Source organism: Carassius auratus, unplaced genomic scaffold, assembly GCF_003368295.1.
Source record: "Carassius auratus strain Wakin unplaced genomic scaffold, ASM336829v1 scaf_tig00011176, whole genome shotgun sequence".
NCBI classification, from domain to species: Eukaryota; Metazoa; Chordata; class Actinopteri; order Cypriniformes; family Cyprinidae; genus Carassius; species Carassius auratus.
This window is the reverse complement of record NW_020524175.1, coordinates 798,270-819,168: the sequence shown is the minus strand read 5'-3', so window position 1 is coordinate 819,168 and position 20,899 is coordinate 798,270. Positions and strand designations below refer to the sequence as shown.

At 38.9% G+C, this 20,899-nt stretch overlaps 2 protein-coding genes across 2 annotated transcripts; both read left to right on the top strand.

Moving 5' to 3' along the window:
- The first annotated feature begins 333 nt into the window (after positions 1-333).
- LOC113072971 (C3a anaphylatoxin chemotactic receptor-like) lies at positions 334-1,310 on the top strand. The gene has a single exon (XM_026245846.1). The coding sequence runs from the start codon at positions 354-356 to the stop codon at positions 1,308-1,310; it is 957 nt and encodes a 318-aa protein (XP_026101631.1). The 5' UTR covers positions 334-353.
- Positions 1,311-18,310: 17,000 nt separating this feature from the next.
- On the top strand, positions 18,311-20,566 carry LOC113072970 (C3a anaphylatoxin chemotactic receptor-like). Its single transcript, XM_026245844.1, has 2 exons — positions 18,311-18,436; positions 19,216-20,566. The coding sequence occupies exon 2, from the start codon at positions 19,231-19,233 to the stop codon at positions 20,254-20,256; it is 1,026 nt and encodes a 341-aa protein (XP_026101629.1). The 5' UTR covers positions 18,311-18,436; positions 19,216-19,230; the 3' UTR covers positions 20,257-20,566.
- Positions 20,567-20,899: the final 333 nt, after the last annotated feature.

Sequence of the window (20,899 nt, the reverse complement as noted above, 5' to 3'; positions counted from 1 at the left end):
AGCTTAACCATGTTTGAAATGTTGGTAAAGCCTGATGACGTGATAAATTTGAAGAAGTGGTATAAAGTCATGAACTTTAGAGAAGAAATCATTTGCCAGGATAACTGTGAATCGAATCATAACACTGTGAGTCATGATTACTTGTGTAGAGCTATTGATATGATTTTTAAACATTTGAATGTACTTTAAAGTAATGGTAAATGCATATTTGTTATAATAATTAATCTATGCTGATCATATATTAATTTCTTAAAGTTTCTTATGACACAACACTTTAAATATGATTCATGATTTTACATTGACAATATGTGATATTAGCAGGGTAAACTGGACCCTTCCACTCAATCACAGCAATGGAGGATTATCATGAAATTTTGAGAAATTGGACGAGTGTGATTTCTCAGGTCTTCTTCTACCTGACTTTTATCCTCGGAGTTCCTGGAAATGCATTTGTCGTGTATGTTGCTGGATTAAAGATGAAGAGGACTGTTAATACAGTAGGGTTTCTCAATCTAGCGATTGCTGACCTCTTGTGCTGCCTTTCCACTCTTTACTATGTGACCGAGAGGAGTTTTAATGAAAACTGGGTGTATGGATCCATAATGTGCAAGATTTTCCCCTTCATTATGCACATCAGCAGGTTTGCCAGCGTTTTCACACTGAGCTTGATTAGTCTGGATCGGTTTACTCAGGTGATCACACCGGTTTGGGCTCAGAATCATCGCAGCTTGTTCATTGCACGACTGTCCTGTGTAACAGCTTGGATTCTGGCTTCAATTCTCAGTCTGCCTTTTACGATGTTAAGAGAGACTTACACAAAAAATAATAAAACACACTGCCGGCTTTATCAACCTGATAAAGACAATTATGAATTGTATGGAAGGTTAAGCATCATCAGATTTGTGTTTGGCTTTTTAGTTCCTCTCATATGCATCACAACATGTTACGGATTCATTGCACACAAGTTAGGCAGGAGTCATTTTCACTCTGGACGAGCGTTTCGTATCATGTTGGCTGTAATTGTGTCCTTTTTTCTTTGCTGGTTGCCGTATCACATATTGCGTTTGATAATAATGTACGGAGATAAATCAAGTCGCCCGGTGGCTTTGGTAGTGAATCAGTTGGCCATCTCTTTGGCGTATTTCAACAGCTGTCTGAACCCCATTCTGTATGTTTTCATGGGGCAGGATTTTAAGAGCAATGTTAAACTTTCTCTAAGACGTGTTTTTGAAAGAGTTTTTACTGAGGAGGGAACACAAGCAACACAAGCATCACAATCCACACAGCCACAACACACACACTCAGTGTAGTGAAGATATCAGCTCATTTATACTATATGTACTGTTTTCTGTTTTCTGATTGATTTGTCTTACTATTTTGATGATGTTTTAATTATTTCTTCTCTAAATTCATCAACTTGAAGTCAGCAAGTCATCTAACTCTTATTCATCATTCCTGTGTGTTTCTCTCTGTATTGTTGATGTATTTTCAGTGATTGGTGATTTGTGAACTATCGTCAAAGCTTAATCTTACAACGATAGAATACTGATGCTTGATTAACTTTTTTGGTTGCTATCAGCTTAGAAAAAGCTTGTAATATGAATTCATAATAATGGCATGTGGTTTTATGCTGAATTCATTAAGAAAAAAAAATATATATACAGAATTTGCATTCACTTTAGTGAAGATATCGACTAATTTATTCAGTTTTCTGATTGATTTGTGTTATTATTCTAAAACTATTGAACTATTTCTCATCAGAATTCATCAATTCAAACTTAGCAAGTCATCTAACATTTATTCATGATTTATTTTTATTTTTCTGTATTGTTCATATATTTTAAGTGTTTTTTTGATGAACTATAGTAATAGAATACTATGCTATAGTGTCTTCTTTTGTTTGCTGTCAGCTTAGATGAAATTTGTAATATTTCACTAATAATGGCTTGTGGTTTCTATAATGAATGGATTAAGAAGAATACATGTATATACATAATTTAAAGCTTGCATTTATGAAAAAACTAAGGTTTATGATACACAGGATAACTTGGGCAATGTTGCTGTCAACAGGCAACCATGTCAGACACAGGGCTCACAACTGATCTAAAATATCCAGATAGAAATATTACCCATTCTCAATGGGAAGTGCTCTAGCAATATTGTTCAAAAAAAAGTTGCATGGCAAAATTTCCTCAAAAAGTTGCCTGTGTATCATCAGCCTAAAACATATTTACATTTTTCATATTCCAGTTATGTTTTTTTCCTCAATTTTGTGTTACATGGACTTACAACCAAAGTCTGTTATGTATAAATAGTGTTTTGCATATAAAGTGCAAAGATAATAATGTCTAAATGTAAGTTCATTGGACTGTACAATAAACATTAAATTAATTTTGAGTGAAAATTATTATAATTAGTGCAAATAGTTGCTAACAACAGTTTTCTTTGGGTCAAGCCTAATGTTTTCAATTCTAAGCCTCTTAAAAACAACAAAAACAGATATGCTTTAAACGCAAAAGTAAAAAAATTATCATTTAAATCTTTAAACAGATGCACATTTTCTGACAAAACTGACTTGTAATTTTCTACCAAAACAAATTCCTCTTTTTCCTCACGACATTCTGTAACCTCTTAAAAATAAAGCTTTTTATTGACATCAATGGTTGTATGAAGAAACTTAAAAATCTATGGAACCTTTCAAATGCAGAAAATGTTCTTTTTAGTGAATTATTATTATTTTTTTCAGATTTAAAAAAAATGTTCTTCACAATGGTTCTTTCAGGAAGTGTTCACTGAAAGGTTCTTTTGGGAAGCAAAAATGGTTCTTCTGTGGCCTCACTGCAAAAACATCCTTTTGGAACCTTAATTTTTAAGAGTGTACTCTCTCTCTCGCTCTCTCTCTCTCTCTATATATATACAGTATATATTGTTGCCCTGCACTAAACTGCTGAAGTTCATATGTGCGTTGAGTGGAGAACTGCCTGCTAATTGTTCTAGTTTTGTCTGTGAAGAATGTGGCAAAATCATCAGCTGTTAAAGAGGTGATGGAGGGAACAGAGAAGAGAAGTTCACCATGTATTTGTTCATGTTTTATCAAGGGATAAGTCTGAAGCACACCATAAAATAATTCTATCAATTTACACAGGGCTAGTAGTATATACAGCTGTATATACAGATACACACCCAGGTATCGGATCAGTACTCCGTATCGGCCGATACCCTGAGAAAAAGGGTATCAGAACATCTCTACTTATCTTGTACAACAATTCATTTAGAATTTTTTATTGTTATTTAAGACCAGAAGAAAAAGACAGAGCAGAATTGTTAATCTCCAAGCAACCCTCCAGCATTTAATTTCTTAATACACATTTTGAAAGAAGTTCGAAGGCTTTTAAAAGTGGTGCTGCACAGACCGATTGGTGCATGACATCAAAGGACCGCGAGAGAGATTCAAAAGCACAAGGAGTCGTCTGGTCTCTAAGCTCTTGCGCTACTTTGATGTCACACACCGTTCAGTCTGATGGTGATGACCCACTTCAAGTCAAACAAGTCAAAGGATTCAATGAACCATTCATAGAGAAGCATTTACTTCACTCCTGAATGAATCAGCTATTTAAACGAATGAAATAAATGAATAAATTACTTGTTGACTTAATCATTAAGACATTTACCAACACCCACTGGCAGCTTTAGTTTATTATTTAGAGCAGGGGTCGCCAAACATTTTGGCATGGCTAGGCATTTTACATTTTTCTGGTGACAGTGCCAACACAACCCCGCCTCCACCCCCCCCCCCACATTTTAATGTATTCTGTATTTAAACGGTACATACACATTTTTAAATATGAAAAAAAAAAACTATTTGATGCAAATACTTTCTGAATATTTTTGTATAAATTGTTTTAATATAAGATACACAGTGTGCTATATGTGTGTGTGACAAGGTCAATGCATTAAAAATCAGTTTAATCACCGTTAATGTGCTGCTTTAATAATTGATACATGCATGCAAATACACACACACTCACTCACACACACCTCGCACACCTCGAGATCATGCTGGGCAAAAAGTAACATTCAGAAGCTCATAAACTTGTCAGTGCTGCCACGCGAATTTTATTAATTGATATTTAAAGTAAAAAAGTGATGTGACATACTGCCAAGTATGGTGACCCATACTCAGAATTCATGCTCTGCATTTAACCCATCCAAAACGCACACACGCATACACCCACAAAGTTGGGGTTCAGTGTCTTGCTCAAGGGCACCTACAGTAAGTCATGGTAAGGCCAGCCTGAGACTTGAACCCACAACCTTAGGGTTAGGAGTCTTACTGTCTAACCACTAGGCCACAACTTCCCCACACATAGTGAATCGCTACATTGTATTTCTCAACAACAAGGTTGCAAAATTGCTTCATTATTTGTAGAGAGAGACAGACACAGACAATTTACACATCTCTCCCCCCCCCCCCTCATAAAATGGCCATATTTGAGAAAAATTTTCATCACTGGATATAGCTGTTGGTCATTTAACATTTCTATCGTAATACGTATTATAAAAAGTTGACTAATACAAAAATATTTGCAGTTTCAACTTACATCACTCTCTTTAACCTTAAACTGATGCTTCGCGCTCTGCTACTGTGAACAGTAAACCACGCCTAATTGGATTTGATTAGCCACCTCAGTCATTTTGACACTGACAAGCGCTGTTAGACCGCTGAAACTTTTTCCTGAAGTGCCTAGTATGTGCAGCGTTCATGCACGCATCCGTAGACTAGCGCAAGTTAATTCTCACACTTTAATAGTATTCATAGCTCCTAACAGGTTGTGTGATTATGAGAAGTTATTACCTCAAAATAAACATGAGTATGCTGTTTTCCCTATGGCTCGCGTGCCAGCGAGTACTCCTCTGCGTGGCACTGTTGGCACGCGCACCGTAGGTTGCTGACTCATGATTTAGAGTATCATTTCATTAAAGAAATAATTTCATAGTAATAAAAATAAAATTAAGAAAATAAATAACTAAAGTTATAGTTCATCCGACCAAAAATGACAATTCTGTCATCATTTACTCACATGGTCCAAAAGAATAGACTATATGTAATTAATTTTATCAATCAAAATATTTATTGCTGAACTCCGTTTCTTGTAATGCCTGTTTGATGCTTTACACAACAATGACTTAAAATTATCTTTTGGGAGTAATTTCTCCAAAATTGATGTGCGATTAATTTGATTAATTAATCAACACATCATGTAATTAATTAGATTAAAATGTTTCATCTCTTACCAGCCCTATATATATAGTGTGAATTTGTGTGTGTGTTTGTGTATGTCCATGTGTGTACAGTGGCATGTGAAAGTTTGGGAACACCTTGCAGAATCTGTGAACATTTTAGTATTTAAAAAAAAAAAAATAAGGGAGATCATACAAATTGCATTTTATTTTTTAATTAGTACTGTCCTGAGTAACATATTTTACATAAAAAATGTTTATATTTAGTCCACAAGAAAAAACAATATCTGAAATTTTTAAAATAACCTAATTCAAAAGTTTGGGAACCCTTGGTTCTTAATACTGTGTGTGGTTACCTGGATGATTCACGACTGTCTTTCTGTTTTGTGATGGTTGTGCATGAGTCCCTTGTTTGTTCTGAACAGTTAAACTGAGAACTGTTCTTCAGAAACATCCTTGAGCTCCTTCTTCAGTTTTCCAGCATCTTTTATATATTTAAACCCCTTCCAGCAGTGACTGTTTGATTTTGAGATCCATCTTTTCACACTGAGGACAACTGAGGGACTCAAACACAACTATTAAAAAAGGTTCAAACATTCACTGATGCTCCAGAAGGAAACACCATGCATTAAGAGCGGATGTGAAAACTTTTGGAATTTGAAGATCAAGGTAAATTGTACTTAATTTGTCTTCCAGTAAACAAGCAAATAGATTATTTTGCTTCCTAAGGGCAGTATTAAATGGAAAAAAAATATATCTAATATTTCAACAAAATAAGAAAAAATTACATCTCAACCCTTTTCACAGTTTTCACTCCCCAGCTCTTAATGCATCTTGTTTCCTTCTGGAGCATCAGTGAATGTTTTAGCCATTTTTAATAGTTGTGTTTGAGTGCCTCAGTTGTCCTCAGTGTGAAAAAATTGATCTCAAAAGTCATTGGTGGAAAGGGTTCAATATGCAAAAGATGCTGGAAAACTGAAGAATCTGCAGGACTTGATGATTTTTCTGAAGAACAGAGCTCAGTTTTGCTGTTAGGATCAAACAAGGGACTCATGAACAACCATCACAAAACACAACAACAACAAAAAACAATTGTGGATCACCCGGGTAACCACACACTGTATTAATAACAAAGGGTGTCCAAAATTTTGAATGGGGTTATTTTAATAATTTAAAAAAGAGTCTTGTGGGCTAAATGTAAACATCTTTTATGTAAAATATATTACTCAGGACAGTACTAAATAAAAAAATAACATGTATAGTGTATGATCTCTCTTTTTTGTACAAATTCTTCACATTTTCACAGATTCTGCAATGGGTTCCCAAACTTTTGCATGCCACTTGTATAGGTTGGGTCAATTTAAAAATAAAAAAATAGGATCGCTATTAATAAAACTTGAAAACCATTGATGTAGAGGCATGTATTTCCAATGAGCCTATGTTGCAACAAGAAACAACAGAAACACTAAGTATTAAGCAAGCACGTATGCGCTATTGCTTTCTCTGCTGACTAATTGCTTCTTATCTTTAGACACACACATTTCAGGCAGTTACTAAGAAACTTCGTGCCAACATGTACCTCTTTTTTTCATTTTTTTTTTAAGATTGAAAATGATTAAAGACATCTTCTTTCCTGTAACAAACCTATCTTGAGTAAAAAAGGGTCATTTGGAATTACTGAAGGCAAAGATGTGCTGTTAGTGATCAAGGCCTGTTGTATACATGACATACATTAATTGTCACACCTTTAGACCCTCGGTGAAGATGTAATCTGCTGATTGGTTGGTTTGAACATATCAGATTTGGTTTTAGACACATGGTCTAGAAAGGGATAAAATTCTAATTTTTGCTCTTTCTATTTTCTTTGCTGTCTCTTTTCTTGGCTGGCGATCTATCTTCGTTAGGGCTCTGGCCTCTCTCGCTCTCTTTCTTTCTCAAGTTACATTTTACATACTGTATATGCTGGGTACAATTAACTATGTTTTACCATCCAACATCTATTTTGTAACCAATTTAAGTGTAACCATAACAAAATACTGTTATTAAACCCATTTCAATTGTAAATTATGCATTAACTAGTCTTGATTCAACATTAACACAGAAGTATACCTATCGCAATATAATATGTAAATGTAGTCTGTCCAGATTACATCCATACAACACACATTAAAAATGTACATAAAATATACTCTTTAAGTGGTCATGAAATAATTATTTATTTACAATACAGTGTGTTTTTATATCATTATAAAGTGCTTAGCTTGTCAACTAGATGCTGCATCCTTTATTTGTTTCATTTAATTTTCTGTGAAATTTGCTATCACATACTGTAACGCCACGCCAGCAGAGGGAGCCCTCTCCCGAGTACTGACTGTGATCCGCTCCCTCTGCTTCACCTGTACTTCCTGTTTGTGACATATATAAGCATTGCCGCAACCACTTTCATGTTGCGAAGTATTGCCAGCCTGTCTGCCTTACCGAACGTTTTTCCCATTGCCATAGTTTGCCTTTTTGTGTATGATCTTTGCCTGGTTTCCCTGTTACTGCCTTTGGATTTGCCCACTGTCTTGTTGTTTGGTTTGGACTGCCTATCTGTGTATGATTCTCTGCCTTCTACGATTACGATTCTCTGCCTACTGTTTGGATATGTCTGCTGTGGATGTTATTAAACTGCACATGGATTCTAACGCCGCCTCCGCGTCCTTACATAATACTTCGCCTCCGAAGAATCCAGCAGAGATAACAGATCTACAGGCCGCGTTGGCTTATCAGAGCAACGTTCTCACGGAGTACCGTGACTAACTGGCTAAAGCTTAAGTGGCTAACGACTATCTCACACAGTATCTACGATCGCTACCACCACCCAAGCCCGCAAAGGTACTTTTTGCTCTTCCTGATAAATTCAATGGTTCTGCAGAACAATGTAAGGGTTTCATTCGGCAAGTTGAAATATTTTTCATGTATCAAGAGGATAGCTTTGACTCTGATGAGAAGAAGTGTGCATTCCTCATGTCATTGTTAACGGGCAAAGCAATCGAGTGGGCCGCAGCAGTTTGGGAAACTGACCGTATGTTACAAACATCTTTTCTCTATTTCATAAAACAACTCAGAGATTTGTTTGAAAACCCAGCAGGGGGCAAGGATGTTTCCACTCCGCTAATACAACTCACTCAAGGCTGTAAATCGGCCGCCGACCATGCTACAGGCAGAGCTCGCTTGTAAAGGTGAGTATTATTCCTTTTCTGATTACGTCACATTGGCTATCAGGATCGATAACCTCATCTGCACTCACCGCCCTGAATCCACGTCTAAGAATGTCATGCCTATCTCTCTAACTACACAAATGTTTGAATAATGTCCTGTTAATGATCATGTCAATTATGAGCCCATGCAACTAGGAGTTACCAGGCTGTCATCAGAAGAGAGATCAAGAAGATTCACCCAGAAATTATGTTTCTACTGCGGTAGTGCAGCTCATCACAATGCAATGTGTCCACTCAAAGCCCGGAGGGACTACACAGAAAATGGTCGGGTGAGTGTTTCCAAGCACAATATTAAAAATCTCACTAATGTGGTTAAGATAACTACTGGAAACAACTTGTTTGAGTTCTCAGCACTGATTGACTCTGGCTCGGCACTAAACCTCATTCAACAGGATCTTGTTAATACATACCACATCCCCGTCCTACCATGTGACCCACCTATTGAGGTAAATGCAGTGAACAATAAACCCATTGGAAGCGGTATCATCCAACAAACACACCCTTTGAAGATGCAGATAGGCCTATTTCACCAGGAGACTATTACATTTAACGTCATCGACTCACCATGCAACGAAATCATACTTGGATACCCCTGGTTATCTGTTCATGACCCAGCCATCTCCTGGCAGAGTGGCGAGATCAAACGTTGGTCACAATTCTGCTATTCTACATGTCTAAATAATGTCCTCTCTAAACCTTGTCTCACCTTGTGTCGAAAGTCCAGAGAGTAAGCATGTCACCATACCACCCCATTATCAGGATCTTCAAGAGGTCTTTAGCAAAACCAGGGCCACTCAACTACCACCTCATCGTCATTGGGACTGCGCCATAGAATTGTTAACCAATGCCATGCCACCCAAAAGTAAGGTCTATCCACTGTCACTTCCGGAAAATCAAGCCATGGACGCATATATTGAGGAAGCTCTCAGCTCTGGGTTTATCCGTCCATCCACTTCCTCAGCGGCAGCAGGATTCTTCTTCGTGGAGAAAAAGGATGGAGGACTACGCCACTGCATCAATTATAGAGGTTTGAACAATGTTACAGTCAAGTTTCGCTATCCACTGCCATTAGTTCCTGCAGCACTAGAGCAACTCAGAGAAGCCAAGATCTACACTAAATTAGATTTAAGAAGTGCCTATAAACTAATCAGGATCCGGGAAGGTGATGAATGGAAGACTGCATTTCTGACCACTAGGGGGCACTATGAGTACCAGGTTTAGGGGAGTCATGGCCTAATGGTTAGAGGGTTGGACTTCCAATCGAAGGGTTGTGAGTTCTAGTCTCGGGCCAGACGGAATTGTGGGTGGGGGTAGTGCATGAACAGCTCTCTCTCCACCTTCAATACCACGACTTAGGTGCCCTTGAGCAAGGCATCGAACCCCCAACTGCTCCCCGGGCGCCGCAGCATAAATGGCTGCCCACTGCTCCGGGTGTGTGTTCACAATGTGTGTGTGTGTGTGTTCACTGCTCTGTGTGTGTGCATTTCGGATGGGTTAAATGCAGAGCACAAATTCTGAGTATGAGTCACCATACTTGGCTGAATGTCACTTCACTTTACTTTACTTTACTTTACTTTCACTTTATGCCGTATGGGCTAGCAAATGCACCTGCGGTATTCCAGTCATTCATGAATGAAATTTTCAGGGACCTCTTGAACAAATTTGTGATTGTCTACATTGACGATATCCTAATCTACTCTAAGACTGAAGAGGAACACAAGGATCATGTCAGAACGGTACTTACCAGATTATTAAAGAATCAGCTCTATGTCAAGACAGAGAAATGTGAATTCCATGTGTCAAGAACCTCCTTTCTAGGCTATAACGTCAACCATCAGGGTGTGGAAGTGGATCAGGCTAAGATCAAGGCAGTCACTGAATGGCCACAACCCACCACCGTGAAGGAACTTCAACGCTTTCTAGGACTCGCAAACTTCTACCGACGTTTCATAAGGAACTACAGTATCATAGCCGCACCTATGACATCATTATTGAAGGGGAAGCCATCTAAGTTAAAATGGACTGATCAAGCTACATGGGCATTTGCTAACCTCAAGAACAGCTTTTCCACTGCGCCTATCTTAAAACACCCTGACCCCGACTTACCATTTATACTGGAAGTTGATGCCTCCTATTGTGGGATCAGTGCAGTGCTCTCTCAACGCCACGGACAACCAGGCAAGCTCTTTCCCTGTGCTTACTTTTCCAGAAAACTCACGGATGCTGAACGAAATTATGATGTCGGAAACAAGGAGCTACTGGCTATGAAGGCAGCCATTGAAGAATGGAGGCACTGGTTGGAGGGTTCCGCTCACCCCTTCCAGGTAATCACTGATCATAAGAACCTTGAATACATCAAGAGTGCCTAAAGATTAAATCCTCGCCAGGCTCGCTGGTCCTTGTTTTTTACCAGGTTCCAATTTGCAGTGACTTACCGCCCTGGCAGTAAGAACAGTAGGCAGAGAATCGCAATCGTAGAAGAAGAATCATACACAGATAGGCACTCCAACCCAAACAACAAGACAGTGGGCAAATCCAGAGGCAGTAACAGGGAAACCAGGCAAAGATCATACACAAAAAGGCAAACTATGGCAATGGGAAAAACGCTCGGTAAGGCAGACAGGCTGGCAATACTTCGCAACATGATAGTGGTTGCGGCCATGCTTATATATGTCACAAACAGGAAGTACAGGTGAAGCAGAGGGAGTGGATCACAGTCAGTACTCGGGAGAGGGCTCCCTCTGCTGGCATGGCGTTACACATACATATATACAACTTTCCTGCTTACATGCTCATTCAACCAATAATATATACAGTAGAAAATTTGGTCACACTTTATTTTAAGGTTCAATTCTCGCTATTAACAATTGATTAACTACAAACCCAATTCCCAAAAAGTTAGGACACTGTACAAATTATGAATAAAAACAGAATGCAATGATGGGGAAGTTTCAAACTTCAATTGGCTTTGATCCTTATGCAGAGATTGTTCCAGATTCTCTGAATCTTTGCATGATATTATGCACTGTAGATGATGATAACTTCAAACTCTTTGTAATTTTTCTCTGAGAAACTCCTTTCTGATATTGCTCCATTATTTTTCACCGCAACATTGGGGGAAATGGTGATCCTCTGCCCATCTTGACTTCTGACTTTCAACTTTTATTGGATTCAGGTTTGTAATAAACAGCCTATATTCATGCTAATAGTGTTCCTGTAGCTCAAGAGTTAGAGCATTGCGTTGTCAAGGTTGGGGGTTCGATTCCCCGGGAACACATGATAGGTCAAAATTGATAGCCTGAATGCACTGTAAGTCAAGTCAAGTCACCTTTATTTATATAACGCTTTAAAAAAATACATTGCGTCAAAGCAACTGAACAACATTCATAAGGAGAACAGTGTGTCAATAATGCAAAATGATAGTTAAAGGCAGTTCATCATTGAATTCAGTGATGTCATCTCTGTACAGTTTTAATAGGGTCTGTGCATTTATTTGCAATCAAGTCAACGATATCACTGTAGATGAAGTGACCCCAACTAAGCAAGCCAGAGGCGACAGCGGCAAGGAACCGAAACTCCATCGGTAGGTAGCTGCCAGAGTCTTGAAATGAATACCATAGTCCGTCACTGAGCGACCCGCCTGACGGAGCCGTGCTAGCTGGTCAGCCGCTTCCTGACCTCTGGCAGAGCGGTCGAATAGTCTCTCCATTTCCTGGCGGAAATCTTTAAAAGAAGCACAACAGGGAGCTTTAGTCTCCCAGACAGAGGTTCTCTCTGGCCTTGCCGGTTAGAAGAGTCAATACATAAGCCACTTTGGACATCTCAAGTGCGTATGTGCGCGTCTGCAAGACAAACACCACAGAACACTGGGAAGAAGGCTGGCAGGAATTGGGGTCCCCATCATAGGGTGGTGGGTTTTTGCATTGGGGCTCAGGCTCATGGCGAGAAAGTTGGTGAACTGCACCACCCTGAGCAGGCTCTCGTTGGAGCTCAGCCTCTTGATTGGCTAGAAACTCCACCTCCCTTGTGGTGTTTGTCAGTCTGGCTTTGTGCTGGCCCAAAAGAACACCCTGCTGGGTGACTGCAGTTCTGACAGAATCTGCACCTGCTGTGTCCATCTTGGCCAGATCGTTCTGTCAGGAACACAACTGGACACAGATGCAGGTTACAGTGCTAGACCAATTTATTCAAAAGTCAAAAAGAAAAACTCCCTCCAACGAACAAAAACAGGCCGGGAAATGAGGAAAAAGGTCCAACAGAAAAATAAGAGACTTCAGTGTCCTTGCATAAACACCCAGCAGGGGGCGCCCAACGGCGCGGCCGTGTAGAGAGTGGAGAGGGGAGGAAGCCACGAGAGAGCCAGTGACAGAGCAAACAAAAACTCTTCTGAGGAATGCTGGTGCCTGGTCTAAGAAATGAGGGAGGGGAAAATAGAAAAACAAAACAAAACCAGTAGCAGCAAACAATGGCACAACAAAACAAGGCTTGACAGGATCTGATAGAATGACTACACAGGGACTTTTGACGAACAACGATCTGGCACCGATAGGCACGACAGATGGGAATAAATAGAGCAGAAGATGAACAGACATTGAATTCAGGTGAGTGGAGTCAAACAATTAAAAGCGGAAACTGTAGTGATGAGGGGGAGGGAGGAACGCCACGGATTGTTGCAAGACGAACGATCAAAACCAAAACAAAATACCATGTGCACAGGAAATTCAGACGTATACAGAAACACACACACACACCGAAGAATGGGGTGATCAGACAGCGGACATGACACATACTACTTGGTTCTAGTAAGAACTCTAGCTGCTGCATTTTGGACTAGCTGTTGTTTGTTTACTAAGCATGCAGAAGAACCTCTGGTCTCCACAGAAATTTTTGTCAAGAGAATGGCAAAGAAACTGTCTTTTCTACATAAATATGGACCAAAATGAACTCAAAAAGACTTATAAATGAATATCAGTCCATCACTTAACTCCATATTCATGTATATGTAACCCACACATTTGACTATCATGTTATAATCACTTATTGTGTATGTCTTTTAATAACTGTTGGATAGCTTAATTATAACTATTGGATAGCTAATTATATTTGGTATGTGTGTGTTTGAATCTGCTTGCTTGAATTAGTCCTGACCATCAGTTATTTGTCAAATGTATCATATTCTAGTTACAGGAATCATGTCCAAAATTATACCCCGCAAGAGCGGGAAAATTCGGACCACATGCTTGATAAGATAACATATGTTTATGATACCCCCGAGCCAAGACAATATCTGACTGGTCAAGACAACATTTGAGGTGTGGCCAACATGCCAGTTTAAATACTTAGGACACCATAAAATCTTTGCTTTTAGTTTTTTAGCTATGCTTCTGCTATTAGTCATGCCTGCTTTAGCTTTAGCTTTGCTTCTTAGCTTTAGCTTTTAGCCATGCTGTTAGTCATCACTATTCTTTGAGCGCGGTTCCAGCGTGCTTCGGCCTGCCTGTTTTTACTTAGCCACGATGAGAAGAAACACCACCTAGTCTCGTCAAACTTTACTTCTTTTCTTTTCCGTTTGAGAGTTTCGTGTTCTGAGTTAAGTTTTGTAACGTCGAGTTCAACTTCAACCTGCCACACAACTCTGCATCTTCAGCCAGCGCCCAACCACGGGCTTCCCAAGACGTCACTTCAGCGACTACTGAACTTCCAGCCAATCAGCAACATCGGAAACCCTGTTTCAACGACAACAAAGGGACACCTTTGTTTACACAGGCAATGTACCTTCAGACATTTGTACTGGTGTATCTAATATAATTTTAACCTCATTGAGGAACTCAATGCGAGGGTTAATTAAGTGATTGATGGCTGTTCATGTCTATGCAATTTAACGTATTGCAGTAAACTTGGGATTCCACATTTCCTTTCTCTTAAACTCATCTTTCCCTAACTTTCGACCTTCCTGCAACTTGTGTGAATGTGTGAGTGCGTGCGTTCATGTGTTAGATTAGTTTATATGTCTTAGATTTATCTAATAAAGCCTTATTCATATTGAAAAGAGAAGTATATTGTGTTTTGTGCTTACATGTTAATGTCTTAAACTGCCGATCTTGTCACTGTGCTAATTGATATTGTTTTCACTATAGTTTGGATATTAATATCCAGCGCAGATTTGATGTTAAACGGCTCGTTCAGTGGGCAGGGTGTCTCAGTGATCAGCCGTGAAACAGTGATTCTGTTCAAATTCCCTTTAAAATCTTAAATGATTCCCTTTGAGCTAAACTGACCTGTTTCCCTTACATAGTATCGATTTTAGAAGTAAAGTAGTTCATAAAGTCATTACTGCTCTGGTGTTGGGAAATGTCAACACTTGTTGAGGCTTAATTTTTCGTTAATTTAGCCACTGTATTGAATAAATACTGGGGGTTATGTTTGTTTTCTTCAAAAAGAGAAGAAAAGTAAGTTTTTAATGCTTTTCTGTAGGATAGGTTACTTTCCTGCCAAGCAATACGAATTACCTCTAGTTTTGTTTTCCTCCAGTTGCGCTCCAAATTTTCAGGCTGCTCTCTTTAGGGTGAGAGTATGCTCATTATACCATGGTGTCAAGTGTAAGTCACTTTGGATAAAAGCTTCTGCTAAATGCCTACATTTTAATTTAAATTAATTTAATAAGCAACTGGTTGATAGTGAGAATTTGTCCCTATACTTGTCACAGCTAAAGCCAGAGACAACAGGTAGTTAAGGGTAAGGAGGTTTATTGACCGGAATTACAGAAAATTAATGAATAGGTTCTGGAATTCCATCTTGGACGATAACATACCCAAAGAACTGCACGGTGGGGCAATGGAACTTTCACTTCTGCAGCTTCAGGAAAGAGGTGGAGTTGACGAATCTTCCTGAAGACCTGCTTCATGTGACTGCAATGGTTGGCTAGATTCTGGGAGTAGATGAGTATGTCATTGATGTAGACAATAACAAAGTCATTAAGGAACTACCAGAACACCTCATTTAAAAGCTCCTTGAAGACGGACGGGGTGTTGGAAAGGCCATATGGCATGACAAGGTATTCTTAGAGGGCAGATGGGTTAATGAAGGTCGTCTTCCACTCGTTGCCTGACGGGTTTGTAGGTGGGGGAATGAATGTACAGCACTCTCTCCACTCTCAGTAGCATGACCGAGGTGCCCTCGAGCTAGGCACTGAACCCCCAACTGCTCCCCGGGACCTGCAGTATAAATGACTGCCCACTGCTCCAGGTGTGTGTTCATGGTGTGTGTGCACTTTGGATGGGTAAAATGCAGTGTCATGTCACTTTCACTTTCACAGTCTGGGAATTTAGTACCTGGTAATCGATACATGGCCTCAAGACCCTGGCCTTCTTTACCACGAAGAAGAAGCTGGATGCAGCTGGTGGTGTGGAGGGATGAATGAAACCTTTGGAAAGAGCCTCCTGAATATATTCCTCCATAGCTTTGTGCTCCGGGATGGACAGGGGATATATTCAACCTTTGGGGAGTTCATTTCCAGACAGCAATAATAATTAATAATTAATAATAATAAGCAGGTCAATGGTGCGGTCTCACAGCCAATGAGGTAGTATGTGAGTGGCAGTCTGCTTGCTGAAAACATCCTGGAATGGCACATAATCAGATGGGATAGTGGGTGCTTCCAATAAAACAGAACTTTCGATGTGAGTGGAGGATAAAAGAGCGGTGCAAGCACTTTGATTAGGCTTGGGAATGGCTGAGATACAGTGTTGTAGACATTACTTGCTCCAGTGTGTTACCTCACCCGTATCCCATCTGATTTCTGGAGATTGGAGAATGAGCCAGGGGCCAGTACGCTTAAACTAAAGTGTACTCACCACAGGACATGTGGGTTGGACAAAGCAGGTTCCGATGTAATGGTCGGTAGCCACGCAGTAGAGGCAGAGACCTGCCTTGAGGTGACGAGCATGTTCAGATGGAGAGAGCCTTATGAAGTTCACCTGCATGGGGTCTGGTACTGGGTAACTGGCTGCAGGTGCTGCAGGCTGGTGGGCGCCTTCAGGAGTGTGGCAGGCTGATAAGCATTGGGTCGAACAACATCCAGTTGACCTAAATGGATATTCCCTATCAGCCCTTACAATCTAAGTACACTTGAACTAAAACCAAGTGTTAGCCTGGTTTCTAAAGATGCAGTTGGTGTGCCCTATGCTCCATCTTAACTGAATTTTAGTCCATTACTAACCTGACACAGAAAATGTGGTAGCAAGGATAAAGCGTAATCTACTAGAGTCAGTGATTACAGAGTAAAACAGAATAGAATCAAATGTAACATCATATCTGGCTTTTAGGAAAATACATAAAATAAAGAAAGCTCCGATCCTTTTAAATACAACACCAAGATAAAACATCCCCCAAATGGATGTATGTACAAAAAAAATAAATAATTTGCATTAAGCCAGGTCCCAGACCTGGGTGGTTTACACCTCAATGGGAACAGAAAGTATTTACATAGAAGGCCCTGGGAGAGAGCTCTCCCATTGCAGTTAGCAAAAAATCTCCTAAAGGGGTCATATGTTGCAATTTAAAATTTTCCTTTCTCTTTTTAGTTTTACAAGCTCTTGGTGCATGAAGAAGATATGTAAAGTTGCAAAGTATAAAATCCAAAGAGATATTCTTTATCAGAGTTAAGACTCTGCCACGCCCCCTAAAACGCCTAATTCAAACAAGCCCCCATTTCTACATCACAATGTGGAAAAATTTGGATAATGCCGCACAAATGTTCATGCAACGAAAGAAGGCATGGTTTCAGTAACGCAGTTAGTGTTGAAGCAGCCAGGTCAGGGAGATGTGTATATCTAGGTGAAAGCAAAAGCACTTTATTTGGCCTTCTGAAAGTAGATGCATTTAGGAATCTTTAAGATTACTTAAAACAGAACAGCAATGCATTTTTTGGATGACAGTTTCAAAAACCTAAGAGAGGAGGTTATTTTGAATTTTCTATGACAAACTGGTGCTTCTGAATCAGCTAATGTAAGTAAGTTTTGTTATTTAAGTATTTACTATTGAATGTTTAAATACAGTTTTCCACGTATTGTGTGTGTGTGTGTGTGTGTGTGTGTGTGTGTGTGTGTGTGAGTGATAGAGAGAGAGAGAGGGTCACACAGTTGAGTCAGCTGTCTTAACCTTTCCTTGGCTTGTGTTCTGCAATCATATACATGCTTCATCACTGTCTGTCACGCAACTCTGTTCCCCTTTCAGTCTTGAACTGATGGTAAAACTAAGGACATTATTAACCGTCTTTGTATTTATTTTGAAAGATGATGCTCACGATAATGGAAAGGGCCGTTGGATTTCTGACGAGTTCTTACAGTGTTTGATCACTCTCAATGCATTGGGTCAGCTGGACAATCAGAGCAGACTTCGCTTGTCGGAAGTGTTTGAGAGAGGCAGGCAATAGAGCACCTACAATAATGTGCAGTATTTGAAAAATAATGTGTTTTATGAACATTAAAGCATGTCAATATATTCTGTTACACAAAATAAAGATCTTTAAACAAGGATCACATGATCCCTTCAACTCTTAGGATCTGTATCATCTTTTAGTCTACTTTTGTAAGATTGAGACCATTGTACCATTGCCCTGAGACAATTCAAATGATGCTAAACCTGACTGTAACTATAAATTGCATCCATGTAGAACATAATACTACTGAACATTCTAAGTGAACCAAGTAAAGGGAGGATGGGTAAGCGTAAGGAAGGGGATGAGAAGGAACTGATGCATATATGAGAGAGGCGTTTCCTGCACCTTCACTCTGTGGGGGTGTCTGTGTATGATTGTGTTGGCTGTTTCTCGAAAGATCAAAGTATCTGAGGTTCTTTGAAGTTCTTTCAATTTACAATTGCTTAAAGTATAAGTAGCAAATACCACTAGTAAGTACAGATCAGCTGGTGAGGTGAGTACAAGTTTGTAAGGCATTATTTGATCTGTAAAACTCAAGTGTGATTTAAAACCATATAAACATATGATCACTGACATACAAGTGACTGCATAGTTAATGATTTAAATTAGATGTCTTAATGTCCAATATTTTTAATTGTTGAATAATATTGAATAGTTGCCTTTGTCAAATTGCTTATTTTCCACACATGTAAGCAATGTTCCTTCTCATTTGTTTCTTGCCCTTTTTGAGATTTATTAGTTTCCTAATTTATAAATACAAAAAAACTAATATTTTTAATAAATATTTAAAACAAAATTATCGTAGAGTCTGCAAACTGCTACACCTGTAAATTTGTAAGTTTTGTTACTGTTTCGTGCCCATCATCTGCTATTTCCAGCACTTAATCAAGCCAATCTTCTGTAAAACATGATGACCTTTTATTTCACATGTCATCGTGTTTGCGTTGGCTCTTGTCAAGCTATTTCATCTGCAACCATCAATGAATTCGATCTCTACAGTGACTTATTTGGTGCACATCTCGTCTTTCTATGAAACCTGTAAACCGCATTCACCGGTTCTAACTCTATAGCAACACCAATTCTATAGTGGTTTGCAATTAATTTAGAATTCAGTCAACTGGCTTTCCCAATTAATTTTTGCACCTGTCACATTATTTCTTCTGTCGTGACTGTGCAGCTCAGAGGGAACATTGTTCATAAGTCACTTTGTATAAAAGAATCTGCTAACTGAATGATTAAATGTTTGACGCTGATAATAAATTATATTTACAGGACAAGCAGAGCACTATGGACAGCAGCAACTCAAGCAAAATTAATCAGACATATACTGATAATGTTTCTGACAATGTCTACAAAGATGTTTGTAAGGATTGTTTTATTGATCTGATGAATTTTACGAGAGTGGGCTCTCTGGTCTTCTACTACCTGACCTTTATCCTCGGTGTTCCTGGAAATGCATTTGTCGTGTATGTTGCTGGATTGAAGATGAAGAGGACTGTTAATACAGTAGGGTTTCTCAATCTAGCGATTGCTGACCTCTTGTGCTGCCTTTCCACTATTTACTACATCACCAAGAGAGCTATTGGCTACTGGCCGTACGGATCCGTAATGTGCAAGATTTTCCCCTTCATTATGTTCATCACCATGTTTGCCAGCGTTTTCACACTGAGCTTGATTAGTCTGGATCGGTTTACTCGGGTGATCACGCCGGTTTGGGCTCAGAATCATCGCAGCTTGTTCATCGCACGACTGTCCTGTGCAACAGCTTGGATTCTGGCTTCAATTCTTAGTCTGCCTTTTATGATGTTAGCAAAGTTTCACACAAATAAAAATGAAACATACTGCCTGTTTCATGAACTTGATGAATACCATTTAAAATTGTATGGAGGGTTTAGCATCATCAGATTTGTGTTTGGTTTTTTGGTTCCTCTCATATGCATCACAGCATGCTACGGATTCATTGCACGCAAGTTAGGCAAGAGTCAATTTAACACTGGACGGGCGTTTCGTATCATGTTTGCTGTAATCGTGGCCTTTTTTCTTTGCTGGTTGTTCTATCACATAGTAGATTTGATAATAATATATGGCGAGAAATCCAGTTCCCTTGTGGCTGTGGCTTGGGCTGTGTATCCGTTGACCATCTCTTTGGCGTATTTCAACAGCTGTCTGAACCCCATTCTGTATGTTTTCATGGGGCAGGATTTTAAGAGCAATGTTAAACTTTCTCTAAGACATGTTTTTGAAAGAGTTTTCTCTGAGGATGGAACACAAGCATCACAATCCACACAGTCACAACAAATGCACTCAGTGTAGTGAAGAAGATATCAATTAATTTATACAGAGTTTTCTGATAGATTTTTATTACTATTCTAATAATGTTCTAATTATTTATTTTCTAAATTCATCAACTCAAAGTCAGCAAGTCATCTAACTCTTATTCATAATTCCTGTGTTTCTTTCTCTATTGTTGATGTATTTTCAGTGATTAGTGATTTGTGAACTATCGTCAAAGCTTAACATCACAGTGATTGAATACTGATGCTTGATTAACTCTTTTGGTTGCTATCAGCTTAGAAAAAGCTTGTAATATTTCACTAATAATGACATGTGGTTTCTATGCTGAATTCATGAAGAAAAAATAAAAATGTAATTTAATAACAAAAACAGGTTTTGTTTTACTCTGCCTTATCTCAGTGATTTAATCATTTTGGTGTTTTTCTACTTTAGTGTTATAAGTGCATGATGTATAAACATTGTTTTAAATATAAAATGCAAAAAAATTAAAAATAAATTCATCATTATTGTAATGTTCATTGAAACTTAAATTCACCTAATTTGAGGTTTTTTAAATTTATTTAAAATGAGGATACATACATTTGGAGGCAATTACTAAGAAAACTGACTGCTGCAACAAAACAACTTCCACCTTTTCATCATGACAGGAAAGTGAACAGAA

What these genes read in the sequence shown, in the direction of transcription:
- LOC113072971 (XM_026245846.1), top strand. Translation starts at nt 354, where the DNA reads ATGGAGGATTATCATGAAATTTTGAGAAATTGGACGAGTGTGATTTCT.
- LOC113072970 (XM_026245844.1), top strand. Translation starts at nt 19,231, where the DNA reads ATGGACAGCAGCAACTCAAGCAAAATTAATCAGACATATACTGATAAT.